Here is a 24,454-nt window from a genome sequence, read left to right on the forward strand (position 1 = left end):
TATTGAGTTGATATATCACTTAAAGCCATACTACAACTCCAGAACCGCTATAGAATTTATACTATTTCCAATGCATATTTAAGCTTTTGTTGACATCAACCATATCTAATCAAATATGGATTAAGTATACAGCTCCTTATGACTATGACGCAATGCACAATATAAATAATAATAATAATAATAATAATAATAATAATAATAATAATAATAATAATAATAATAATAATAATAATAATCAGTTGTACCTAGTTAGTCAAAGTTTCAGAATCTGTCATCCGTTTGTCTCTGTGTCGTTTTCAGGCCTTCTAGGCCATTTAAGTAATAATAATAATAATAATAATAACATTTTTTATACTAATATCAGCACCCCACATTGAAACCATGTCAAATCAATGTAGCAAATTCAACATTGAAAATGTAACATCCATACTAAATTAATTCAACAACAGTTTTTCAATTGTTGAAATGGTAACTGTAATTAAATATTGAATCATCTTAGCTTTTTCAACCTCAACCAAAAATAACCAATTTGACCAAAATCCAAAGTTGAATTAATGCCTTTTGCCATCTGGGTAGGAAGTGATCTGAAAATAAAATTGCATAATCAAGAGCTAGAGAGAGTGAAATACTTTTTCGGAGTATGGTTCGATGAAAGAATAACGTGGGTGTAACACATTCAAAAGATTGTTGAAAAGTGTAAGAACATTTTAAATGTCATGAGATGTCTTGTTGGGAGAGAGTGGGGAGCAGATAGAAAGGCTAGAAAAGCCATATACACTAGACTAGTACAATTGGTATTGGATTATGGGTGCGTGGTGTTTGGCTCAGTGGCAGACACCAATATGAGGAAATTGGACAATATCCAGCATCAGGTATTGCGGTTATGTACAGGTGTATTTAAAACAACACCAATAGCTGCTCTACAGGTGGAAATGGGAGAGACGCCGTTTGGAATGAGAAGAATACAGCCGTATACTGTGGTAAGTTACAGGGACGCAAAACACTTTACAACCATGCTGGGAAAAAGAAACAAAGAGTTTTGGGTGGATCATAAAACAACAAGCTGCAGAACTTCAAAGAGATACTGTGAACATTTCTCCAACTATACCACTACCTACAATACAACCTTGGCTTTTACCTGAAGCCACTGTAGATCTCACACTGTTGGAAAAGAAAAACAAAGACATATCATTTGAACTCAGTCCATATATTGTACAGGAATATATTGATGTTTTCTATAATTATGTTAAAATCTACACAGATGCGTCCCAGTACACAGCCAATTATTATTAGCAACACAGTGAATAGAGGAAACAAGACCATTAACATCAGTGATTTGCTCAGATTCCAGTTAATCTCTTATTAGTTTACAGAACAGCCAATCAGACAGCCGACCAGATATTTTATTACAAATAGAACAAACATTGTATAGAATTCAAATGATGGGAATTACAGTTATATTTTTGTGGGTACCAGCACATATAGGGGTTAGAGGTGATGAGCATGCAGATAAGGAAGCAAAGAAGGCCACAAACCACAGTCAGGTAGACATGACAGTAGGTTACATTGGAATGGAGGTGAAGGGCAGAGTGAAAAGGAGACTGAAGGAGAGATGGGAAAAGCAATGGGTTCAGTGTAAGAGGTTTGAAGCAGAAAGAGGACAGTTCATTTATATTCTCAGAGAAAAGATGCATCTGGATATAATTGATATTTTACATAAAGAGTCAGAAAATAAATGGAATAAGAGTTTATTTCAGTATCTTAGGTAGACAAAGTTGATAGAGAGGATTTATTTATTTTCCTAAGTTATAAAGTAGTGTTGGTCCACACTCCTTAGCAGCAGGTGGCGCAAATGCACAATTCCTTTGATGGCCAACCAATAAACTCAAGAAGAAAAGGAGACTGAAGATGTAAACAATCCGCACTGTGTGGTCCATGTGCTACACGCGGTATGGCAGAGCGAGCGGAGCATGAGGTAGCACGCGCACGCACACGCACACGCACACGCACACACAGCTAATGGAGTTTCGAGCACACGAAGAAGAAATCACTGATTGTGTTTTTCAGCTTTCCCAGTGTTAAAGTGACACGAGGCAGATTGACAGACAGACAGACAGACAGAACAGGGCTCTGTTACTGACAGACAGACCGGGTCTCAAGCCGGGTTCTCACTGGAACAGCGGTTTCATCAATGAGAAAACACATTGGTCACCATAGTAACACAACACAGTTACTATGGTAACCAAGGCCCTTGGCGCAGACTATGAAGGTAGATATGTTGCAAAATGTGAGAGCTTGTGGAATGTGATGTGAGATTGTGTATAAAAAATCCACACGTGAAATAAATTTAATGTCACAAATTATGGAACAAAATTTAGAGACATATTTACACATAAAGTTACAGCTGCAAACTTGTAATCCAACATTTATTCACGTTTTTAATTACTTACATAAATGATCGTTTACAACCACAACTCTCCGGTTACAACTTCTCCAGTCTACCGCTACAGATGCACAAACTACTTTTCTCGTGTGAATCGGCGCTGCTTGAGTTTTGCAACACATTTTGTGAGACGTCTGTAGCAAAACTGATTCATGCTCGTAGAACATTTTTATTTTTATGAGACAGTTCACATACATGTTCATTGTTTTATTGCTTTGTCACATTAAACAGATTGTACTACATTATACAGATTTCTCCACACTCTTGTCTGAACACTGCGCATGCGCACATATCAGTAGCTCTGCAATTGGTTTAAAAGTGTGGAGAAAATGTAAGAAGAATTAGCTGAAAGCAAACGCACCTGATTGGCTGATGAATCTGTCAATCAGTTTTATCAGCCATTGGTGACGTTTGTTGACCCGTGACGTCAGGGCAGTCTCATAATTAACCACACACATTTCTCTCACAAATACACGTTTCACAGCACAGAAGCAGTTTGTAAATGCACATTCACCAATTTGCCTTATCTGTGGATTTATATTACAAGTGTGCCTCAAAATAATGTTTGTGAAGTAGAGCGTGTGCATTTCAGAATTTATATTACAAGTTTGCATAAAATATATATTTGCAAAACAGATCGTGTGCATTTGTGAATTTGAAATACAACTGCAAAACAAAGCATGTGCATATGTGAAAAACCCTGCAAGAGTTCATTCATTATGATACTGTTCTGATTCCATACTGGCTCTACTAAGAACACTTTGATGACATACCCCCCAGGTCGTCTGCAAGTGATTTAGCACCAGGCAGGGGCGTAGAACCACTTTTTGGGCCCTGGGTACAAACCATGTTTGTATAAGTTACGTACACTTTTTTTTCGCCCGGAAACTATACTGGTATTTTTGCATTATTATATAATTATTTTTTTTTCTTCACACTAACCCAGAGGTTCCCAATCTTTTCTGAGTGGTGACTCCATATTGATATCACAAATGTCCATCGACCCCAGGGACATTTTCTGTATAGAATTAGTATTTGATAATGTTTATTTAAGTGTGTTACTAATACAGAGTAGCAAGGATTAGTGCACAAAGTGACAAGTGTGCCACCTCAGATATTTTTATACTGCATTTTATTTGAACTAGATTTATATTTGAGAAATTATAGGATACAGTTATTTGAGCAAAACTGACAGTTAAAAACTATGAGCAAATTGCTTTTCTGTTGAGAGGGACAATATTGTTCCTCTTTTCTCTCCAGGACAATATTTTATCTTACTCTTTTCCCATGAGCACATTCACAAAGAGGACAGGAACCCGCTGGTAAGGGTGACTGCTGCTCTGTTTTTTCAACAGTTCATTGAGTGCCGTTCTAGTAGGAGACAAAGGACACCGATTAAAAGAACTGAATGACTGCATCAGTTGTAGAAAATAAAATAAAAAACTTATTATTATGTTTAAATATATATATTATTTTTAATTGAATTGTCATGTATTTATTGCTATTTTAATAGTGTATATTTTGACTTATTTTATAAAATATGTTCATAAACGCAATTTAAAGTTCTTAGATTTTCAACTTTTTTTTTTTTTTTAATTATCATTATCCTATTTTTCCAAGAAAAAAAAAAACAAAACAATTTCAATCAAATAAAAATATTATTCAAATGCAATTATTTGAGTCTCAAATATTTTTTTATTTTTTTCATTTGAACACACTTTCTTTGATTGAAAATATTTATTTTTGATTAAAAAGTTGTTTTTTTTTCTTCATTGAATAGTAAAGACAAATCTACCTCCACACTAGTCTAGATGAAATCAGCCATTGACCCCCAGCCCATCCCCACTGATGTTACAGAGGAGCAGAGGGTCACCAGCAAACTAAAAAGCTCTCAGTTTAAGAGCCAAATAATGACAAAATTGGAAATAAACATCAAACTAACTGTAACTAAATCTACTATAAATAAGCTGATATCCAAAACTATTTCAGGTTCTTTAGGTCCAGTCCAAAAGTAAGATGTGCCAGTGAATACTTATTGAACAGGCAGTGAATAATATTATGTCCTTCCAATAAGTTAAAAGCTACAAGAATTACGTTATTACAATCGGTTTTAACCATATTTTATCATTTTTAAATAATGATTAATATGAATATTGAATAAAGACCCACCTCTTAAGTTTTTGTCTTTGTCTAATTAAGAAAAATTACGTCACTGCCCTTTAAATATGGACCGACAATTCCCACTGTTGCTCGCAAATATTCATTGGTTGTATTTATTTGACGTAAGCGCACATCCTGTTGCTATGCAGAGGGGCCTCTCAGCAGTCCAACACTGGCCACGGTTATTTGTTTTTTAATTCAGAATTAGTTATTAGTTAGTTATTTGGAGTTAAAGTGTTCTGCTTCGTGTTTACATGGGAAATAGTAATTCCAAATTGAGGTTTACATGGTAAACCGGTTTATTCGGCTTTATTCAATTCTGCTTTGGGTCTGGGGGTTGGGAAGAGTTCTGATTGGACGGGGCAGCCAGTGGGCGCCCGCCGGTGGGCCCAGAGTCACCAGAGACTGCACCCCAGACCAGAAGGAACCGAAACAGAAGCAGAACTGGCAGCAGCTCGCTCAAAGACGATGGCCACATCCCCAACCGCCTGGGGCACCAAGGAAGTCGCCTTACCGGCCGAGCCCCCCAGAGCGCCCCAGATCACCCTTCATTGATGTTGCCCGCATGATAATCCTTAGTTATTGTCAAAGTCAGGACCCCCCAAGGGCTCCAGTCATACCGTCATATCGATATGCGGCATGCACAGCCCCAAGGCGGCAGAGCCACAGACCCTGCAGGCTAACGCCCAAACAGGGACCACACAGCCCCAGACAGTGCAAGGACAGCATCCCAGGCCTTGCTGCCCACCAGACAGCACAAGCAACAGGGGGACGCCCCATACCAGCGCGCTACCGACCGACGGCCGCCACAGCGAGAGGGTGGCACACCAACGGCACACACCTGGTGCGGTATAGCAGCCGCCAGCCAAGGGCAGCCGAACCCACCCATCGGCCTGCAGATAGCAAGACAGATTCACCAGGCAAACCACAGTGCCCGCAACCACCGGAACACCGAGCGCCACCCCCCAACAAAAGGCATCATCCCAAAGGGCCACCCAACCCCGTTACAGATGCCAGCACCTCTCCAGGGTGCCCACCCCTCACACCAGCGCGGCAGGGGACCCCGGACCCACACATTGCGGTGACCGCCCCATAGACTACCAGGAGACGAGGCCAGCACCAAGCCACACCCGAAGGGGAGAGGTACCCCCACGCCCTGCAAGGCCAACACCACTTGGAGAGACCCCGCGAAGAGAGCACCCATGGGGAAAAGTTACGGTTTATTGGTGGTGCAGATCTATACAAGTTGGCTCCCTCGTCTTGGATGACGGAGAGATTTCCATTTATTGCATATCCTGATATCATCAACTATCTGGTTTTAACAGTAACCCAATCTAGGTCATCCTTTTAATAAAAGGTCAGCCATTTTTTCCTGGAATACAATGAGAAATACAGCACATTTTTGCTCTAAAATTTAAGAATGGTGTTGCTACTGTAGCAGGCCATTAAAAGTAATTATAACTAGAACTGCAAGCAGTTATGAAAGGGGGCCAGGCCTTCCCGCGCGACTCGGCCCCCAGGTTTCGCGGAGCCTGTGGAAGTACGTCACGAAGAATGACGGGCTCGGGGCGAGAGTCAGGACACAGGCCAACGTGCCATTTGCTGTGAACAGGTGGATATGAAGTCTGCCAAAATGTTTTTGCAATTATAGCACCACCTAGTGGCACAATTTTTGGTATGGGTGATCTGTGTGATCTTCTATATCTACCCTGTAAAATTCACTGCCCTCAACATAACAATTCAGCAGAAATAAAAGTTTGTTTATTTATGTGTTATTATGTCATTAGCCACGCCCACTTTGACCAATTGCGAATAACTTTGAGATATCGCCTCAGGAGGGACCCAAGATCATACCCTCCAAATTTGGTAAAAATTGGTCGTGCCATTTAAGAGATATAAATATTCGTTATTTGTAGCGCCCCCTAGTGGCCTACATCATTCAAATTTGGCGCATTTCTTCACAGTCATATGCCAACTAAGGAACTTGGTGTTGTTAGCATTTATTTTGACCGAGATATGTGCCAGTTCGCATTTTTATTGCTAGCTAGAAAATTTTACTCGGTAATAATTTGTGCATAATTTACCCGAACAAACTCATTTTGATAACTGTATATCACATCCAACTGAAGACTCTACGTGCCAAGTTTCACACTGATTGGACAAAACCCCAAGGAGGATTTTGAAAAAGTAGGTTTTCCAGTTTTTGCGATTTTGCTCCGAGAAAAGTTGAGGCGTAAATGGGCGTGGCCTAGCCCAGGTAATTCAGTGCTATTCAAGGAATCTGTGGATATGAAGGTTTTAAATTTGCAACAAACGGTGTGGGAGTTATTGGCCAAAACGCGTTGACCTTTGTTATAGCGCCACCTGCTGGCGGAGATATGTGAATTTTTGCATCCAAGGTCCCCTGGGGGTTTTGGACCCACCCACCAAATGGCACCTCCCTACCTTGCACGGTTTATTCTGCAGTACCACTTTTACCAACGGAACTATAAAAGGTAACAATAATAATCGGAACGATTACAATAGGGTTCCTAGCACCGCTGGTCCTAGGAACGGTTCCCTGGCCCCGCGGTCTTGGCACCCTAATAAGTCAATAATGCCACATGTAGTAGCTTGATGTGAATTACATTATTATCATCACACCAGAAAATTAGTTAAGAGCCGCTGCTATCAACAGTTCACTTCCCTGACAAGAAATGGACTGAACAAATTCAGATGTTGTCTAGGTTTTTGCCTCATAGATCCTTCTTTAGCTTCGCTAACCATCTTTCCTCGGCTAACTTTTGACATTGTTCTCCCTGAGTTTTTATAACCTTTGTCAGTCTATAAGTCTCCAAATGTTTTTCACGGTACTATTAGTACAGCCAAAAACACGGCAATAATTCACCATTTCCTTTCATTTGACCATCTGCTTTGGTTACCTGCTGAGTACCTCCAATATGGCGACTTCCATACACTCTAAAGCCTTTTGGATGACATCAAGGTTCTAAGTAAGTGTCCAATGGAGTTCTTCTCAATAGATAAAAGGAACAATGCCTGACCAGAGGGAGGTTCCAGGATTCAGGTTATGTTCATACTCTGAGATGAGGGAGCCTTTGAGGTTTTTACGTCTCTGAGTCTACGGCAAATTTCTGGAAACTACAATGTTATTCATGCGACTTCTTTTCGTGGACTATGTTAAACTTAGAATAAAACGGAAGCAACCTGGTTAAAATGCTGTCAAAGCCTCGCCAAGGTGCGGAACAGAGACGCAGCTTCGCCTGGGAAACGATTGATGCCGGCGTGGGAGAGAGACGTGATGGATTCAGGGTTGAGGAATATACCGACGATGGATCCAAGTACGAGGGCGAGTTTGTGAATGGCTTGCATCACGGAAAGGGACGGTTCACCTGGAAAAATGGGCAGGTAACACAATAATTATACCAGATACAATGGTTTCTTCTTCTTCAGATTAACGAGATGCTTGAAAGGTTTTTTTTTTTTTTTATGCAGTACTATGAAGGCTCTTTCTACAAGGACTACAGGCATGGAGATGGCTCTTACTACTGGCCAAACGGCCATAAGTTTACAGGAAAGTTTTACCTGAACAGAAGAGAGGGATATGGACGACATGAGTTTCCCGATGGAGCCATTTTCCAGGTGAAATATATAGGGGTGTCTCGATTCGATGTTAATATCGGATATCAGTCCGATAATAGCCTGAAAATTAATATTGGATTCAAATTCCATTTTTTTTTTCTCCCCCAATTCATTTTTTATTTTATTTTATTCAATTGTATAATACTGTAGATATTATGTATTTTTCAAAAAGTATGTATGATTCATGCTAATATTGGATCAATATTGGTTTCAGCCGTTATACAAGGCTGCAATGTCGGTATCATGAAAAAGTTGTATCAGAACATCCATAGAAATATACCTATTATCAGTAATAATTAGGGTCCGATGTCCCAGAATGGGACAGAGGAACCTATTGTTTTCGCTTTTATTTCCTATTATTATACCCCCCCCATCGCTAATTCGACCCCCTAAAAATGCCCGAAAACTCAACGAAATTTGCACGCACCTCAGGCCTGGCGAAAAATTTGATAATTTGGTGGCGTGAAAAAAAACGGACAGAAAACGCACGCGTTTTCGCCGCCAAAACAAACGATGGAACCACACGACCGCCAGGTCTGACCGATTTGCACGAAAATCGCCACATGTAGTCTTCGCCCCAGAATGAGCAAAAAGTTACATTGTGACCCCGCCCAAAACCAAACAGGAAGTCGGCCATCTTGGGTCAAAGGTCAAAAATGGCGTTTCGCCCTCGAAACGCATCTGCGCGAACTAGTCTGAGGGGATTCATCCGATTCGCTTAAAACTTGGCAACACCACATAGGACCCATTGAAGATGAAAAGTTATCGAAAGAATTTTCGTATCTGTCACGGTTTGGTCGTGGCGCCGCCACAAAAATGCAATGCTAATTTTCGTTAGCACGCAAAAAATTCCAAATCTCCATAACTCTGACACACAAACTTCCATCAGCTTCAAATTTCACACAAAGGACATGTGCCCAAGCTTGGTCATGACTGCTTTGAAACATTTCCCATCATGCCTTGTGTTTTCGACCGGTGTCATTTAAGGTCATGTACACGGTTAGCATTTACAGGACGCCGTTCTAGGAAAAAGCTTATAACTCTAGAATGCAAAGTTCAAACTGCTTCATATTTGATACACATGATGACCGTACAGCCATAAACAAAACTCGAGAACCAATTTACCCATAATGCCTTGCGTTCTCAGAGGGCGCCGCTTCTGTGGTCGTCCAACACGAGCAGCTGTAGCGGACAGACGATATGTCGAGTTGACTTCAAAACACTGTAGGATGAACCTACACAGAGGGGAGCAAATTGCTATGGAAGAAAAAACAGGCTGTGATCAGTGGGAGGGGCCTATAATGACACGGGAGAATCCTTCGCCATCAGCACGCTATAATAGGAAAATGCTTATAACGCTTCAATGCAAAGTTCAAACTGCTTCATATTTGATACACACGATGATTGTCCATCCATAAACAACGCTCGATGACCAAATTACCCATCATGGCCAGTGGGAGGGGCCTATAATGACACACGAAAATCCCTCGCCATAACTACGCCGTTATACGAAAACGCTTATAACTCTAGAGTGCAAAGTTCAAACTGCTTCATATTTGACACACACGATCACTGTCCAGAGCTAAACAACAAACGATAACCAATTTACCCACAATGCCTTGCGTTCTCAGAGGGCGCCGCTTCTGTGGTCGTCCTACACGAGCAGCTGTAGCGGACAGACGATATGTCGTGTTGACTTCAAAACACTAGGATGAACCTACACAGAGGGGAGCAAATTCCTATTGAAGAAACAACAGACTGTGGTCAGTGGGAGGGGCCTAAAATGTCACTGGAAAATTCTTCGCCATCAACACGCTGTAATAGGAAAATGCTTATACCGCTCCAATGCAAAGTTCAAACTGCTTCATATTTGATACACACGATGATTGTCCATCCATAAACAACGCTCGATGACCAAAAACACCCACAATGCCTTGCGCTCTCAGAGGGCGCCGCTTCTTGGGCCGTCCTACGCCAGCAGCTCTAGCGGCAAGACGACATGTCGTGTTGACTTCAAAACACTGTAGGATGAATCTTATTAGATGGAAGCACATTGCTATGGCAAATAGAGCAGGCTGTGAATAGTGGGAGGGGCCTATCATGACACAGGAAAATCCTTCGCCATAACTACGCCGTTATACGAAAACGCTTATAACTCCAGACCAATTCCCAAATCCCCAACAGTGGTATACGTGACCGTGGGTTACCGCCCCCGGCCGCTTCATCGGACCCTATGACGCCGCTCGCGGCTTTAATTTTATTTGTTCTTATATGTATGGTTTATCTTTCAACAGTAAAACTTCAGTCATATTTTCATCTAAATCAGTGTTTTTCAACCTTGGGATCGGGACCCCATGTAGGGTCGGCTAACTCAGCTGGAATTAATAAATTGGGCACTCTTTCTTTACTGCATATGATTGAGAGGGAGATTTTTAATCATTTTATTGTTGATTTAACATTTTTACTGCTGATTTTAAGTGTTTTTTGTGCTGATTTTATTGTTCTTATTGATATTTAAACAGCTAGATGTTTTCTGTTTCACTTTTTAATCATGTAAAGCACATTGAATTGCCTTGTGTATGAAATGAGCTATTCAAATACATTTAACTTGCTTTGCCTTCTCTCTGAGAATGCTATTTACTGTATGTAGTTATTTTTTACAGAGGCACGCAGTTTCCTTTTATATAATCTGATTCTATTTGTTTTGCCTAGACCAGGGATGTCAAACTCATTTTATTTCAGGGGCCAAATACGGACTAGATTAATCTGATGTATGCTACAGATTGTAGGCGGGAAAATTAGCAATTTAAGGCACTAACAATATCCAAATAATAAGTAACAGATTTCAGTCCCTGCAGGATCTTAAATTTCCTTGATTCTGTGATTAATATTTATTTAATATGAGGAAAATTGTAGGATTTTGGAAAAACTGAGAGTACTTAAAACAATTTGAAGTGGCCTAGTGGTTAAGGACGCTGGCCTTGTAATCAAAATGGCTGCCGACTGCTCCCCAGGGATGGGTTATATTGCAGAGGACAAATTTCAGTATATATGCGTAACAACATATATACATGACGAATAAAGGCTTAAAGCCCAATTTAAATGAATTTTAATTTAATTTAATTTAATGAAAAATGACTGCCATCATGTGATATAGGCATGGAAAAACTGTGAGCAATGGAAACAATTTGCAGTTTCATTGAATTTGTGTATTTGGAAATACTGAGATATTTAAAAAAGTTAATCAGTTGTTATTTTATACTTTCTCCTGCGGGCCAAATTGGGACCTTTTGAAGGCCAAATTTGGTCCCCGGGCCTTGGGTTTGACACATGTGGCCAAATGTTTGTAGAATTTCTTCTACAGCAGTAAACAAATCCATCCCTTTTGTTCTCATAGGGTTTGTACAGTGACCAGTGGTTTGGTCCCGGTGTGCTCAGGTATCCAGGTGGCGCTGAGGACGTGGGTCTTTGGGTCGGGGATCACCTGATCCAACTCTGCACCTCCGTAAAAGACTCCTTCAGCCTAAAGAGTTTTCCTGAATATGCTTCTTTCTTGAAACCAACTTCCACCACATACATCCCCCCTCAGGTATACACACGGCACTCCCTCACCTAAACGTAAACACGCTTTAACTAGTGTGCAATATTGGTGTTGAATATTCATGATATAAGAAACCACTCCAGCTTTGGAAATGTGTATTCTAGGGGGGTGGGGTAATGCAATTAATATAAAAGATCATAACCATTTTAATTTTTTTCTAAAGAAGAGTTTGCTGCTTTGTTTTGCCATAGAATAGTAAGTTGTTTGCCTTTGAATATTTATACAGTATATGTATATATATATATATATATATATATATATATATATATATATATATATATATATATATATATATATGCATTTGCACAACAGAAAATCCCCTAAATTGACTTAAAATCCCACATAAAATATTTTACATAAATTTCCCAACCATGGTTTAGCTGAGCAATAACCTATTCAAATCTACATATATGTAAAGTATCAGAAACTTCTTCAATTCAGTGAAACATTCGTTATATAGAATGTTTCATAAAATTCTTCACGTTCCGGCCACAGCATAAAGTGATGAATTCTCCATACTAAACAACCCTTCCATATACTGGAGCTTTAACTTTTTTCTCCCATGTTGTAAAGGTAGTGAAATAAGTTAAACTTCTTTAATGAATAACTGAATAAACCTGAGCATCACTCAAGAAAGTCTTTACACACATCATGGATCATATCACTTAAAATCAATATTTTTTTATCTTAGTTTTCAGCCTCAGTTTCATTCATACAGTTCAAAGAATGATGCAAGGACATTTCTAAAGTTTGAGTGCTAATATAAAGATTAATCACATTCTTATGGTGCCATTATTTCTAACAGATCCATTCAGATCAAGATCTGCCATCAGATGAGAGCTTTATCTACCCCCCCTACATGGAGAGTTACTCAACAAACGGAGACTTTTTGCCACTCCCTCCAGGCCGGAGAAAAGAGCTGGATCAGCAATTTTTCGGAGATCAATGGGAACCGGATGTATTTCAATACAAAGGTTTTAAGAGGGACCCACTTTCAGATCTGCCATTACAGCCCCGTATGCAAGCTCATATTTACAAACACAGGTCAGATGCACATTAAAACCCATGAAGTTTCACACATCCACAGGTAATTAATAAGTGCCTGCTTTTGTCTTTACATATCAGACTGCTAGCTAATAACCTGGACTGGGATGTGGCTGCCATCATCTCATTCAACAGAGAGAGTTTTGGTCCTAAAGGCCTTTTGGAAGGCATCTCTGAGCACTTCATCCAGCTCGCCTCCCGAGGGGACCGGAATGCAGTCTCACAGGAAATTCGGAAGGGTTTGGTTTACCCCGCGGTGGCAGATTCATCGGGACACACTGCTCTGATCGCTGCTACAGTAAAGCCATGTTACTTTAGCTATGACACGTTTTTCACCTTTGGCTTTTTACCTAAGCAACTGTTCTGTCTCTTTACTGCTCCTCAGGTCAGCTGCCAAAACAGTGTGATCCGTCTGTTGTTGGACAGGGGCGTTGGTATTGACGAGCTGAACTATGAAGGCATGTCTGCCCTGGCTGTGTGTCATGTCCTCTACTATCCTTTCCACTGTCTGCACACCACATTGATTGGAACAGCTGCTGAACCTTCCGTAAGTGTATGATCTAAGCTCCACACTTAGTGTCACCCAGGGCAAACTTACACTGTGTGACATCATGATACTACTGTCACAACTCTGTACTTTTATTTATTAATTTAGCTATAGTTTTTGTTAGTTTTTAGTAGGGATACACCAAAATTCCAGCCACCAAAAATTTTCGGCTGAAAACCGAAAATGCACTTTTGGGCCATTTTCGTCCGAAAACACTTTTCTGTTTCGTGTCTGTTTACATGTCAATCACGGCAGAGAGCTTCCTGGAGGCACGGCTTCTCCAGCTCAGTGCTGTGTCAAATTTGTCGTCAAAGTGGGAACGCGTCATCAAATTGAAGCGAGGTGTTTGGGCTCCCCTGCAGTAAGAAAAGAGCAAATCATCCTCTAACTAACGATTGAGGGAATCAATGAAAAAAACACTTTGGGCATGTGTATGAAGCCCATATAGCACTTTATGATGTTTAAAGCAAGAAAAGTTGATTTAACTTAACATGGGCCCTTTAAACAGACTGCCCATACTCTGGGCACCTCTGGCCACAAGTCATGGGAGGGCCCGTCTTCTCCAGTTCCCCTAAGCCGTGGTAGAGGCCCTCCAAACTAGGCCCCTCTGGGGCCCAGGCCGGGGGCGTGCCGCCCTCCCAGCCCTTCCTGAAGCCCCACTGATGCGTATCACTGTAGTTACTGTCCTGAGCAGCAGCTGCTGCTGTCAGCTCGTCAGCAGTCACGGAGGTCTGTGAGGATGCAAAGTGAAAAACAATCTGTTCCTCCTCAGCGTTTGTGACTTTATTCTGTTGCTTCTCCACGTCGTTCTGTCATTTTCCGCTTGATTTGCTGTGTAACTGTTGTCCCTTACGCTGTTATGCGGACTTATGCTGGAATATCCACAAATGCACTTTTACTACCAATGGTCCCTGAACGCGCCTGACTTCAGTCGAGCAGCCAATAAAAATGCCCAAAACATCTCATGGAACTTTTAGAAAGATCTCTGATTGGCTGACATCCAGATTCCAGGAGCGTCACGCTGTCACTAAATTATAAAGGAGATTATATTCACTGTTTGCCCTGTGATGGACTGGCGCCCTGTCCAGGGTGTACCCCCGCCCAGCGCCCTATGAGAGCCGGAGATTGGCACCGGCAGACCCCCGCGACCCTGTTAAACGGGAATAAGCGGGTATGAAAATGGATGGATGGATATATTCACTGTCCACTCAGAACACTTTGGATTACAATATGCTCCAAGATGATTATGGATTTTTGACCAAAAGATGCCAAAAAAACATACAAACTGCAGCTTTATTAACCCTAACTGCTCGTGTTGTACGTCGCTTTGGATGAATGTGTCTGCTAATTGAAAATGTGATAATTGTAGGGATGTAACGATTAATCGTAAGGCAGTTAAAAATCGATTCATTGGTATCACGGTTGATATCGATTTTCTGAAAATTGAATCCCAGTACCTTTTTTAACCAGCAGAGGGCGCTATCCACAAGTGTAGGCGGCGGGTGGAGTCTGCTAATACTTTCTTTCTGGCCGCCTTCTACTCTTAAATATGTTAATAAATGATTCATTACCCCTTTAGCACCAAAAGAATATCTGTAATATTACTTGAATATCTGTAAAAGTCACGTTTTTCTATTAGCTCTGTCTGCTAGCATAGCTTCTCTTCTTCACTGCAAGATATCTGCATGCCAACCGACCACTGTATTACCAGCGCCCTCTGCTGGTCCAAACAAATATGACGTAAATCATTGCAATCACATTTTTTTTGTTTTTTTTAAAGTCTAATTGTTAAGGCACAAAATACATTTTCAGTTGCACTTTTAAAAAGAAAAAGAACTATTATGCAGTTTTGCATTGTTTATTATAGAACCAAAATTTAAATTAATAGGCTTCATTTTCATTTGTATTATTCCTTTATTTATTTCATTCAAGATTTATTTTTAGTTAAATTGCATTGTTTTGAATAATTTATCAAGGAATTCTTTTGACAATGAAAAATAAAAAGAAAATAGTACCGTGTTTTCTAGTTTTTTTCCCAAAAAAAAAAATTTGTCTACAGTCCCATTTTGTAAAATAAATCGTGAGAGAATCGTATCGTGAACCCAGTATCGTGAATCGAATCGTATCGGGAGTTGAGTGAATCGTTACATCCCTAGATAATTGTATTAAAAAAAACGAAGTAAAATTATCTATTTATTCTGTCTTTATTTGTTTGTTTTTCTTTGTTCCCATCATCAGTAAGTTATTTTGTGTGCCTCTTTTGGATAAGTGGAAGCATAATGCCATTTCATAAAGACTGATTTTAGTTGCCCTTTGCTTGTCTTCACTATAAATACAGAGGAATTATTGAGTCTAACTTTAGAATGTTACATTGTCGTAAACAGAAGTTGGAGTGCCCGTCTTCAAATAGGAGCAGTCAACAGCTCAGTCAAGTTAACGTCTCTACTGATCGACCTGAGAGCGGCAACGCAATTCACACCAGCAAGACCCATTTCTCCGACCAGTAAGATAAATACAAATACTCAAGCCTTCTTCCACAAGAATTGAGTCACTTCAAACATTCTCTGACACACTGGTATCATCATTTGTTTTAGTTTTACATGTAATTCCAAAAGTTTCTTGTCTCACCAGGCACCGTGCTCGCTTGGCCACAATGATGCTGTTATTGGAGCGAGGCGCGGACCCCAACAAGGCCTGTGTCCCCATGCCTGTCCTCTTCTTGGCCGTGATGGCTGCTGACACTGAAGTAGTGAAGAAGCTGCTGCTCTGCGGAGCTCGCACTGACATCCCTCTTCCACCTGAGGTACAAGTTTACATTTAACAAAAGCCAAAGGAGCATCACTCAGCTTCAGGGTTTAGGTCAATTATAATTGCGTAAATAATAATTAATTAGAATCACATTTATAAACACAATTGTAATTTTAAAAAATCAGTTTCTGTCGTAATCGTAATTAAATTGTAATTGAGTTCAGATAATTGACTTTGTAATTGTAATTGCCATGAAAATTCTATAAAAATTGTCATTTATAATTTAACACAAAACTGGGGAACCATGTTACTGTTCTATGTACAGTTCTACGCATATGTAGTTAACAATTATTAAAATATGTTTCATATCAAGCTTTCCCACAATTTACTGAAAAAATTAAATTGAGGGCTATACTGACACAAAAAAGGCTCGGAAGTCCACGCCACAAATATTAAAACCTATATTTGCATTGATTAGGAAGCCTAACAAGGTAACCAAGAGATAGGTCAGATGATAGATATTTGTTTGTGTATTTTACAGCTTGTTTAAGACCCGTTATCTTAAGAGATGCTCACAAAAAGCTAACACTATTAGGTTATTTATTTCAGGCTTAGTAATTGTGATTAATTGTAATTGAACGTTAGTGATTGAAAACAAAATTGTAATTGACTTTCTGAGGATAAAAAAATATTGTAATTGGAGAAAATGCTGGTCACTGTAATTGTAATTGAGTTGTAATTGAACACGGTTAATTGAAAACGTAATCGTAACTGAAAAATGTAATTGACTCCCTTGAATATAATCTCCAATCATTAAAATTCACTTGTATTTTCCAGAGGAAAGGTGTGTATCCACTGCATGTGGCTGCAGCGCTACCAGGTATCGCAGGCGTCCAAATCACAGAGATGCTGCTGCAAACCATCCTAGACCCAGACGCACTGACCTGTGACCAACAGGACAGAGAAAGTGTAATTGCACAAATCAAACCATATAAAGTCTGTCTTTGAATTGGATAAATAATTAAGTGTTTTTACAGAAAGCCACAGAGTCTGGAGGCAAAACAGCGCTGCACGTTGCCTGCCAGAGAGAGACTGACTACAAGGTGAGTACCCACTAAGGGTGTAGGAAAAAATTTGATTCAACAATATATCACGATATTTCACAGCACCATTATCGTATTCATCCAAAAAAAGTCCAAATCGATTATTTTGATCATGTTTTTTAATGAAAAAAACATTTAGTTGCGCTAACATATGCATAGCACGTAAACTCCCGGTCACTAGGTGTCAGTGAATGCGCCATCAGACCTTATTAAACTACCTCATTCCTCAATGCATTTTAGCTGGAAGTTGATTGCACTTTATTTATATAGAACATACTGGGCACTTTTTTCTGAATTTAATAACTTAAAGCTGCTATCTGGAATTTCTAAGAAACGTCTTAAATAGCCTCACTTCCTCCCACTGCCTCTGGCAATCTACCAGAAGCAATCCACAAGGTCGCATCCGGTCGCATTGATATATGTCTATGGGTCAGGTAAGAGCCAAAATTATATTTACCCTTTTGCTGCTGTGATGCAAGGCCTTGTTTCCATGCACAGTTCCGCATTGATTTTGATTGACAGTCACAAAAACACTGAGTCGAAGCATATTGGCTGAGCGATCATTTCCATTTGTATGGGGTCTATAGGACGAAGGAGGGACTTATATACATTAATGTATATGAATGACCACCGCAGTAGACCATAGTAAAAGACTAGTTAGGTATTTTTTTGCATTTCAAAAGAATCAAACATAAACATAGATTTCTCAGAAATTTCGGGTATCAGCTTTAACAGAATCAGACTCTGTTGTAGAAGCAAAAGTTAGATTTTTTTGAAAAATGTCATTTGATAGTTTAATAAACATACCACTTGATTTTGATATTGGTTCTTGAATTACAGTTAATTACCATTTACTTGTTCTCACAAGTTAAAAGAAATAAAATTGTATTTCATACCATTTTGTACTGTAAAGGGGACATTTGTAATTGATATTACGATATACGGTGACGTATATTGTATTGTTTAGTATGGGGTTATATTGTGATATATCATGACATGCAAATTGTGAATCGTATCATCAGATTCATGGCAATGATGTACAATCCTAGTGAACAAAGCTAACCTGTGCACCTGATTATCCCTGTTACCATGACTACAATAAAACATTTATATCATCTACTTGAAATCAATTAAATATGCTGTTCGCAGTCTTGGAAACATAGCACAATATTTGCACAATTTAAACAATAATCCAACCATTGAAAATCACCGACATGGCATATGTGGTGTAAAGATTTATATAAATGAAAATAAATTATACACCACAACTATGTAAAGGAGATTGATGAATAATACCGTCGGTAGAGAAAATTACTACAAATAAATATTATATTGAGCAGGGGTGTCAAACTAATTTTAGTTCAGGGGCCAAATACGAGGCAGATTGATCTCAAGGAGGCCAAAGATTTTTTATTTGTGGGAAAAAGAGCAAACTCAACATTAATGTGCCCTGGTTTGCACTTCCACGTATAAATGATATATAAATGATAAAGTATATCAGTCCCTGCAGTAACTTCACTTAAATTAACTTGATTTTGTGAATTTGGGGAAATTTTGTGCAATATTTTGAAGAAAATGTGCCAGATTTTGGAAAAATGTAGAGTTCTTTCAGCAATTTCAGATTACAAATGACTGCCGTCATGTGATGTAAAAAGTGGAAAACTGAGCTCTGCAAATATTGTGGATTTCAATTGAATATTTGTATTTGGAGGAGCTGAGATATCTGCAACTTTACAAAATGTTTCCTGTTTTTTCTGTCATTTTTACTTTCTCGAGTGGGCCAAATTTGATGCTGTAAAGGGCATGATTTGGCCCCCGGTCCTTGAATTTGACACGTGATATTGAATATGAAACAACAACAAGCCACAGACGCCAACATCATAATGAATTCCCACGTCTAGAGTGAGATTGTTTGGTAAATTTGTTCTGTTGAGATCAATGCTTTCCTTTATTGCAGAATGCCAGTGACGTGGTGGCCCTGCTGCTGGCTCACAGAGCCAGAACAGACCTCCTGTGGGCTGGACACTCTCCACTCTCCCTGGCTATAGAAAGTGGAAACGAACTGGTACGTCATCTTCCTTCCTGCTCACACACAAGTTTGGTTTTGTAGTTTCTTAGCTTTGACTCCTCCACTAATGATCCCTTAGAGCAGGGGTTCTCAACCTTGGGGTCGCGAGACACTGTGACGGGGTCCCCAGATGTCTTCAAGAAACAAATATTTTTTGTTTTTAACAATTTGAGCCCATTTTTGCTTATTTTAACCATTTCTCTGCAACTACTCCAAACTTGCTGTACTTTAACCTATTTTCATCAGTTTTTCCTTCCATTTTTTTTCCTCCTTTTAATGCATTTTTGCTACATTACTCCCATTTCTGACAATTCTCTATCAAATTTCAATGCTTTTTTTGCACATTTTTTCCACTTTCAAGACATTTTCTGCACTTAAACCCTTTCCACCACTTTTCCACTTAATGTCAAAGATGTTGACCCATTATTGTCACTTTTAACCTCTTTTCACAGAATTTCATGCTTATTTTTGCCAGTTCAACCTTATTCACGATTTGTCAAGCCCATTAAGTCCCAGTTTAAACTAATTGTTCCTACTTTTTAAATTACATTACCGCATACTTACCAGGTATACAGACTGTATGGACTTGGCTTTTTGATTCAAATATGAAACCAAATTCACAATTGAGCAAAGATTACACTGTGATTTACAAGTGAAATATTCTTTTCTTTGTTTTAAACATGTTTGTTTTTTCTTTATTCTTAGGCGGTGAAGGTTCTCTTAAAGGGAGGAGCTGATCCTAACCTACCCCTGGGTAGGTTGGGCAACGCCATTTGTGCCCTCTCCATCCTCAACTCCCATTTCAGCTACAGCAGACTTAACATGGTATAAACAGAGAATACTCATGCAGAATCATCTCTTAACATCCACCACAAAATTGCCTAAAAAGTGAAGACGAAAAAAAAAAAAATTCTTTTTGATGCTGCTGTTGAACCCTTACGAAAACATGTAGAAGCCTAAAATACGCTGCTGGTTTTGTAAAATTTTAGCTTTTATCAGAGGTTATGAGGCTCTGTTTTAAAATTGAGTGAAAAATAAAATTAAAAACAATCAGAAGGTGTTGCACTTCGGGGCCACCGGACATTACTACAGATGATTTACAGTTATTCAGAGAAATATTTGCCACGATGATGTTTTTTTAATTAAATAATTTGGAAATAAAGTGTTCTGCTTCATGTTTACATGGAAATAGTAATTCCCAAATTGAGGTTTACATAGAAAACTGATTAATTCGGCTTTATTTAATTACGCTTTAGGTCTGGGGGTTGGGAAGGCTCTGATTGGACAGGGAGAGAAAGTGACATATCACATCTACCAGAAAAAACACACAACAAACCTTTTATTGTCGGCTATAACACAGAAGACCACACAAGAGAACTGTTTTCACTTTTATTTTGATTGTGGTGTTGAAGCAGCAGCTGGACAATTACATATGGTTTCAGTTTGGGAGATAATCACCTTTAAATAAAGCTCAGTAAAACTCCGGAAAACAATCACCAGGAATAAATAGTTGCTCCCTGGTAAAGATAGTAGCTCTAACAACTGGTACAATGATAAATTTGATGATATTACAGCCTGTGAATGCAGTACGGGGCCGCATTTATTCCGCCTCCCGGGCCTAGTGCAGCCGTCCGGTGAAGCCTGTTCTGTGTACCGCGTTTACCTGTGTGTTTATTAAGTCTGTGTGTGTCCGTGTGAAAGTCAGCATGTTTATGCTTTTGTACATCCACTCTTTTCATTATATCCAAGTATTCTAAGGCTCTTATTAAATAGTCTCTGCTGGAGTCCAGGCCGCCATTCTGGATTATGTCGTCATCACGGTAAATCTTGCAAGCGCAGAACGACTGGAATTAACTTAAAGTAGAATGAAGTGTTTACAAAAAAGAGGAGTTATCAATTCAGAATTAAAATCGGAATAACCCAGCCACCTAATTTGGATTTAAGTTTAATTCGGAATTAAATAAGCATTAGGAATTAAGTGTTTACAAGGTCAGTTTAAAGAGGAATTTACTTTTATTGTGCTTTAAAGAGAAATTAAAGCTTCATGTAAACGTAGCCACTGATGGCAAAACTAAAAATGTAAACAACCAGATTTTGATAGTTATTTAGTGGCCAAATGTCTAAAGCGAGTTGTAATTCAGACACATTTTACTTGAAACGTTTATGCCTGTATGTGGATAATTACTGCACCTCAAATGCTTGTTTGCTTTTTCAAATAAAGCTGGATTTGTTGGCTGAAGCCGGAGCTGACATCTTGATGCCAGTCATGGTTGAAGACGTGATGGGAACTACAGTGGACTACAGTCATCACGCATTCGAACAGGTAACACACTAACAGGGACAAGATTTATTTATTTATTCAAACGTTTAAAAATAGATGAAAAAAAAAAACCAATTCTCTAAAAAATAATAAAAAAGCAAATTTTAATATAATACACACAGAAGCCTAGGCTTGTTAAGTCCTACTTTCTGTACTTTTCAAAGATATATCTTTTGTAAATATAAAAAAAAAACTGCATTATATTCATACTTAGTTTAATCATTTGACTAATTGCAATCAGATGTTTTAGTCAGCAGCAACCCTGAATAATGCTGTGTTGGGCTTCAACAGCTTGTTTTACCTTATTGTGTGTTTACATCTGTAAACGTAGGATGTGCGAATTGCCAACACTCCTTTCCATTCTCTGGATACGTTGGAGAGAGAAACAGTCAATCTGCAACGTCAGCTCCTCAGCAAGATGGGACAAATGGTGCAACATGCAGTTGGCCAGAAGGTGAAAGAACAACTGCAGACGTCAAGTGGTCAGTGAACACAAGTCTTTGTATTTATCAAGGCAAATAAATCACAACTTTAATGTTCAGTGATCATGGACAAATGACATACATGGTCTCTGTTTCCAGGACTAACAGATAGCGGTGGAAAGAAAAGGTACGCACACACAGTTTCCCTTTAAATATTTACACATGCTTTGTCAAAATCCAATGTTTTCTTGTCATTTTAATGCATAGTGTTTGTCAACCCTTTTCAGGAAACCTTATTATAGCTTTTGCTATTTCTGTGGCCGCTCCCCCTCAGTAAAGCTGATCAACTGCGTCCGCTGTCGCATGGTTGGCTACTGCTCCAAGACCTGCCAAGCCAAAGCGTGGGATGAAAACCATAAAGAGGAGTGTGTCGGAGCGTCAGGTAGGGAGTGGCAATCCAGACAGAAATCTTTCAGTAGAGTCTATAATTCTAAATATTATTATAATTATTATTATTAATGAGCTAATGCTCACTAATAATTAGTTATTGCTAATGCTAGGTTAATGCTAAAGCTTAGCCAATGTTAATGCTAGGTTAATGCTAATGCTAAAATTAGTTAATGCTAATGCTAACTTTCCAGAGTAATGCAAACTAAGCTAATGCTAATGTAGTGCTCGATGCTGTGGGCCAGCACCACCACCTTAATGCTAGTCTAATACTAATTCTAGGCTAATGCTGGCTAATAGTAATTCTAGGCTAATGCTAAGCTAATGCTAGTGTAATGCTTGACAACACGGGCTAGTACCTGCATCCTCACTTGCATTTTCTTCAAGCAGTGAATGCCAATGCTAGGTTAATGTTAACACTATATAATGCTAAATTTATGTTAATGATAATCAGTGTTTGGAATAACAGTGTTTAAAATAATGGCGTTATGTAACTGCGTTTTTTTTAGTAACGGTGTAATCTACCTAATTACTTTTTACGCCGTTACAGCGCTGTTATCATCACTGAACGTTAAATGTGGTGCGTTACATGTATTGATAGAATGAACTTTTATCCAAAGCATCTCTGGCTTCTTATTCAGCTGTTGTGAGGAGGTGGGTTAGAAATAAGGTGAGCGATTATGATTGGCTAAGGCGGCGTCATGTTTCATGGTAGCCAATCAGAGCCAGTGTTTTTACACATGTGCCAGCACACACACACACACACGCACACACACACACTGCAGATTGGATGAATCAGCAGAGATGGTGAGCGTGGAGCAGTCTGATGAAAAGTTGTCATTTTTAAGGTGGCGATACAAACACTACTTTAAATTAATTGTGGTCAAAGACAAGAACGTACATGTGAAGTATAGATTATATCCAGGAATGAAGACTTTGTCGACATCCGTTGTAAACAACTCAAATTTAATGAAGCACCTCACAATGACACATGCATCTAAAAAATCTGAATTATTTGACGTATAGCAACTTTTTTTTTTTTTATTAACAGTAATGCAAATAGTTACTTTCCTTGGTAATGAGTTACTTTTATTATAGAGTAATTCAGTTACTAACTCAGTCACTTTTTGGAACAAGTAGTGAGTAACTATAACTAATTACTTTTTTAAAGTAACGTTCCCAACACTAATGATAATGCAAAGCTAATGCTAATGTAGTGGTCAAAGACACGGACAAGCACCTGCATCCTCACTTGCATTTTCTTCAGGAAATACAAATATTCTAGTAATTATTATATTATTGTTATTGTTGTTATGCTTTAAAAAAATGTAGGCATCTGATTTCTTTGGTATAATAGTTTAATTATGTCTTTGTTTCTTTCAATCCAGCAACTGATGTCCTGCGGGTGTCACAAAGGATCCACCCAAACCAGAGGCCCCTCGTACTGGAAGAAAATTACAGCTATAACTAATAAAGATGAGATGAGATAAGATATCCCTTATTTGTCCCACAAAGAAGAAATTTACAGAGTTTCAGCAGCAGATAAATAGGACTATATATATGCACGAGCCTGTACACAGTACAGATAGAAGAGGGAAGACATATTGCAAGAAAGGAAATTGCACAATAAAAACAATAAAACAAATTATATACATATACAAAAACAATAAAAACTGAATATATACATATACACACTAAACTAGCTGACTGTCAGTGGTTTGGCTGCCAATGTTCAGGTTATTCACTCTGACAGCTGCAGGCAGGGAGGAGCGACAGAATCTCTCCTTCACACAGGTGCGGGTGTAACAGTCTGCACTGAAGGTGCTGTGCAGTGCTGTCAGAGTGTCGGGATTGTCCAGCATGGATGACAGCTTATCTGCCATCCGCCTGTCCCCCGCTGTGTCTATGGAGT

The 24,454-nt window shown here is 39.1% G+C and overlaps 1 protein-coding gene across 4 annotated transcripts; it reads left to right on the top strand.

The window, feature by feature from the left end:
• Window positions 1-1,872: 1,872 nt before the first annotated feature.
• Window positions 1,873-24,032, top strand: ankmy1 (ankyrin repeat and MYND domain containing 1). Of its 4 annotated transcripts, XM_028444643.1 has the most exons (19): window positions 1,873-1,975; window positions 2,068-2,269; window positions 7,791-8,008; window positions 8,096-8,242; window positions 11,640-11,831; window positions 12,649-12,887; window positions 12,969-13,185; window positions 13,273-13,434; window positions 15,819-15,937; window positions 16,066-16,237; window positions 17,020-17,151; window positions 17,220-17,285; window positions 19,243-19,350; window positions 20,059-20,178; window positions 21,575-21,676; window positions 22,005-22,155; window positions 22,255-22,282; window positions 22,383-22,537; window positions 23,931-24,032. In XM_028444643.1, the coding sequence occupies exons 3-19, from the start codon at window positions 7,817-7,819 to the stop codon at window positions 24,011-24,013; spliced, it is 2,385 nt and encodes a 794-aa protein (XP_028300444.1). In that variant the 5' UTR covers window positions 1,873-1,975; window positions 2,068-2,269; window positions 7,791-7,816; the 3' UTR covers window positions 24,014-24,032. The 4 variants fall into 4 exon arrangements, with proteins under 4 accessions (XP_028300444.1, XP_028300443.1, XP_028300441.1 ...); XM_028444642.1 differs by lacking the exon at window positions 2,068-2,269 and having other exon boundaries at window positions 1,874-1,975; XM_028444640.1 differs by having other exon boundaries at window positions 1,885-2,269.
• The last annotated feature ends 422 nt before the right edge of the window (window positions 24,033-24,454 follow it).

Source organism: Gouania willdenowi, chromosome 4 (assembly GCF_900634775.1).
Source record: "Gouania willdenowi chromosome 4, fGouWil2.1, whole genome shotgun sequence".
NCBI classification, from domain to species: Eukaryota; Metazoa; Chordata; class Actinopteri; order Blenniiformes; family Gobiesocidae; genus Gouania; species Gouania willdenowi.